The sequence below is a fragment of the Homarus americanus genome, unplaced genomic scaffold, assembly GCF_018991925.1.
Source record: "Homarus americanus isolate GMGI-L3 unplaced genomic scaffold, GMGI_Hamer_2.0 scaffold3921, whole genome shotgun sequence".
In the NCBI taxonomy this organism is placed as follows: domain Eukaryota; kingdom Metazoa; phylum Arthropoda; class Malacostraca; order Decapoda; family Nephropidae; genus Homarus; species Homarus americanus.
In genome coordinates, this window is record NW_024712791.1 from 18,496 (window position 1) to 21,228 (window position 2,733).

The window sequence follows — 2,733 nt, forward strand, 5'->3', positions numbered from 1 at the left end:
CATGACTACCATTCTGTTGAAAACACTCTTCAATGTGTGTCCTCCACTGCTGAAGAACACGTTCAAGCACAGCTGGAGTTATGCTTGTAATGGCGTTGGTGATACGTTGTATGGAAACCTATGGGACACCCTGTATATACATAGGAGGGTGAGATGAAGTCCACAATGGTCAGGTATTAGGTAATGACCCCACTAATCTTCAAAAAGCACCGCAGCAGTTGGTAGTCAGGTCAGATGGTAAGATGACCCAACCTTCTCACCTGGTTACAAATCTTCTTAATTACGAAATTATCCAGTTTGTACATACCATTACTCAAATTCATGTTGACGGATTCGGTATGTTTAATGAGACTGGATTCTATAATGTTCCTACTGTCAATTGAATTACAAGGTAATATGAGGAGGCATTATCCCAGTCAATGCAATGCTTATTATCCCTCAAATAAACAAACAGAGCATTGGATTCCTGGCCTGTCCTAACACTACGGTATATTTATGTTGTTTAAGTCTAGTTACAAGATCTTTACCTGTCTGGCCTAAGTAAAACATATTACATTCCTTGCAAGAAACCTTATAAATGCTTGTTGGGGGAGTTCTTGTTTAACATTTGTTTAACAGTGCATGAGTTTTTAAATGCCACATTGACGTTCCAGGTTTTTGTCGTAAAGGCAAACATATAAAGGAAATATAAATTTCTTTGCACATGAGTACAGTATAAATGTACCGCCCCCTCCCCCAGGGTCAGCAAATGTTATTCGTGGCCATTTTGAGAACCTAACCCCAGGAATTTGAAGAGCATGTTATAATCGATTACAGTATTTATACTTGAAATAGTTCCTACCAGCATGCAAGACCATACAGTTTTCCACATCATTTTCTGTAAGATCTTTCCCCACAACTTTCATGTAAGATTCTTCTCACCAATGTGTAAAGACATATGTTTCGTCAGTTCACCTTTTCTGGAAAAACTTTTACCACACACTTCACACTTAAAATTCTTCTCACCAGTGTGTACAACCATATGGCTCTTCAGTTCACCTTTTCTGGAATAACTTTTACCACACTCTCCACACTTAAAATTCTTCTCACCAGTGTGTACAACCATATGGCTCTTCAGATGGGTTTTTGTGAAATAACTTTTACCACACTCTCCACACTTAAAATTCTTCTCACCAGTGTGTACAACCATATGCTTCTTCAGATAGCGCTTTACGGAATAATCTCACACACACTTACACTTAAAATTCTTCACCAGTGTGTGTACAACTACATGGTTTTCAGATGGGTTTTCAGAAACAATTTTACCACACTTCCACACTTAAAATTCTCTCTCACCAGTGTAAGAACCATATGGCTCTTTCAGGAAGTCGTTCTCAGTGATAACTTACCACACTCTCCACACTTAAAATTCTTCTCACCAGTGTGTACAACCATATGGCTCTTCAGGTCGTTCTTTCTGTGATAACTTTTACCACACTCTTCACACTTAAAATTCTTCTCACCAGTGTGTACAACCATATGGTTCTTCAGATGGATCTTCGTGTAATAACTTTTACCACACTCTTCACACTTAAAATTCTTCTCACCAGTGTGTACAACCATATGCTTCTTCAGATAGCGCTTTACGGAATAACTTTTACCACACTCTTCACACTTAAAATTCTTCTCACCAGTGTGTACAACCATATGGCTCTTCAGTTCGCCCTTTCTGTGATAACTTTTACCACACTCTCCACACTTAAAATTCTTCTCACCAGTGTGTACAACCATATGGCTCTTCAGATGGATCTTCGTGTAATAACTTTTACCACACTCTTCACACTTAAAATTCTTCTCACCAGTGTGTACAACCATATGGCTCTTCAGTTCGCCCTTTCTGTGATAACTTTTACCACACTCTCCACACTTAAAATTCTTCTCACCAGTGTGTACAACCATATGGCTCTTCAGTTCGCCCTTTCTGTGATAACTTTTACCACACTCTTCACACTTAAAATTCTTCTCACCAGTGTGTACAACCATATGCTTCTTCAGATAGCTCTTTCTGGAATAACTTTTACCACACTCTTCACACTTAAAATTCTTCTCACCAGTGTGTACAACCATATGGCTCTTCAGTTCGTCCTTTCTGGAATAACTTTTACCACACTCTCCACACTTAAAATTCTTCTCACCAGTGTGTACAACCATATGATTCTTCAGATGGGTCTTTGTGAAATAACTTTTACCACACTCTCCACACTTAAAATTCTTCTCACCAGTGTGTACAACCATATGGCTGTTCAGATGGCTCTTCCTGTAATAACTTTTACCACACTCTCCACACTTAAAATTCTTTTCACCAGTGTGTACAACTATTTGTTCCTTTAGTTGTCCCTTTTGGTTATAACTTTGACCACTTTCCAGACATTTACGAGTTTTCTCATCAACAGTCACATGTCGTGTTACATCATAGTTACTGTTAAAACTTTCATCAAACTCTTCACACTTAATATCTTTCTCATCAACAGTCACATGTTGTGTCACATCATAGTTACTGTTAAAACTTTCATCAAACTCTTCACACTTAATATCTTTCTCATCAACAGTCACATGTTGTGTCACATCAAAGTTACTGTTAAAACTTTCATCAACTTCTTCATACTTAATATTTATCTCATCAATGTGTTCGGCCATACAGGTATGCATCTTCAGAGAATCACTACTGTAAAATAAATCACCACACTGTACACA

At 38.0% G+C, this 2,733-nt stretch overlaps 1 protein-coding gene across 1 annotated transcript; it reads right to left on the reverse strand.

The window, feature by feature from the left end:
• Nucleotides 1-540: 540 nt before the first annotated feature.
• LOC121864168 (gastrula zinc finger protein XlCGF57.1-like) lies at nt 541-2,727 on the reverse strand. Its single transcript, XM_042363161.1, has 2 exons — nt 1,432-2,727; nt 541-1,186 (listed from the first exon to the last, which is right to left on the reverse strand). Exons 1-2 carry the CDS (start codon nt 2,686-2,688, stop codon nt 902-904), a joined length of 1,542 nt encoding a protein of 513 aa, XP_042219095.1. The 5' UTR covers nt 2,689-2,727; the 3' UTR covers nt 541-901.
• Between the last annotated feature and the right edge of the window lie 6 nt (nt 2,728-2,733).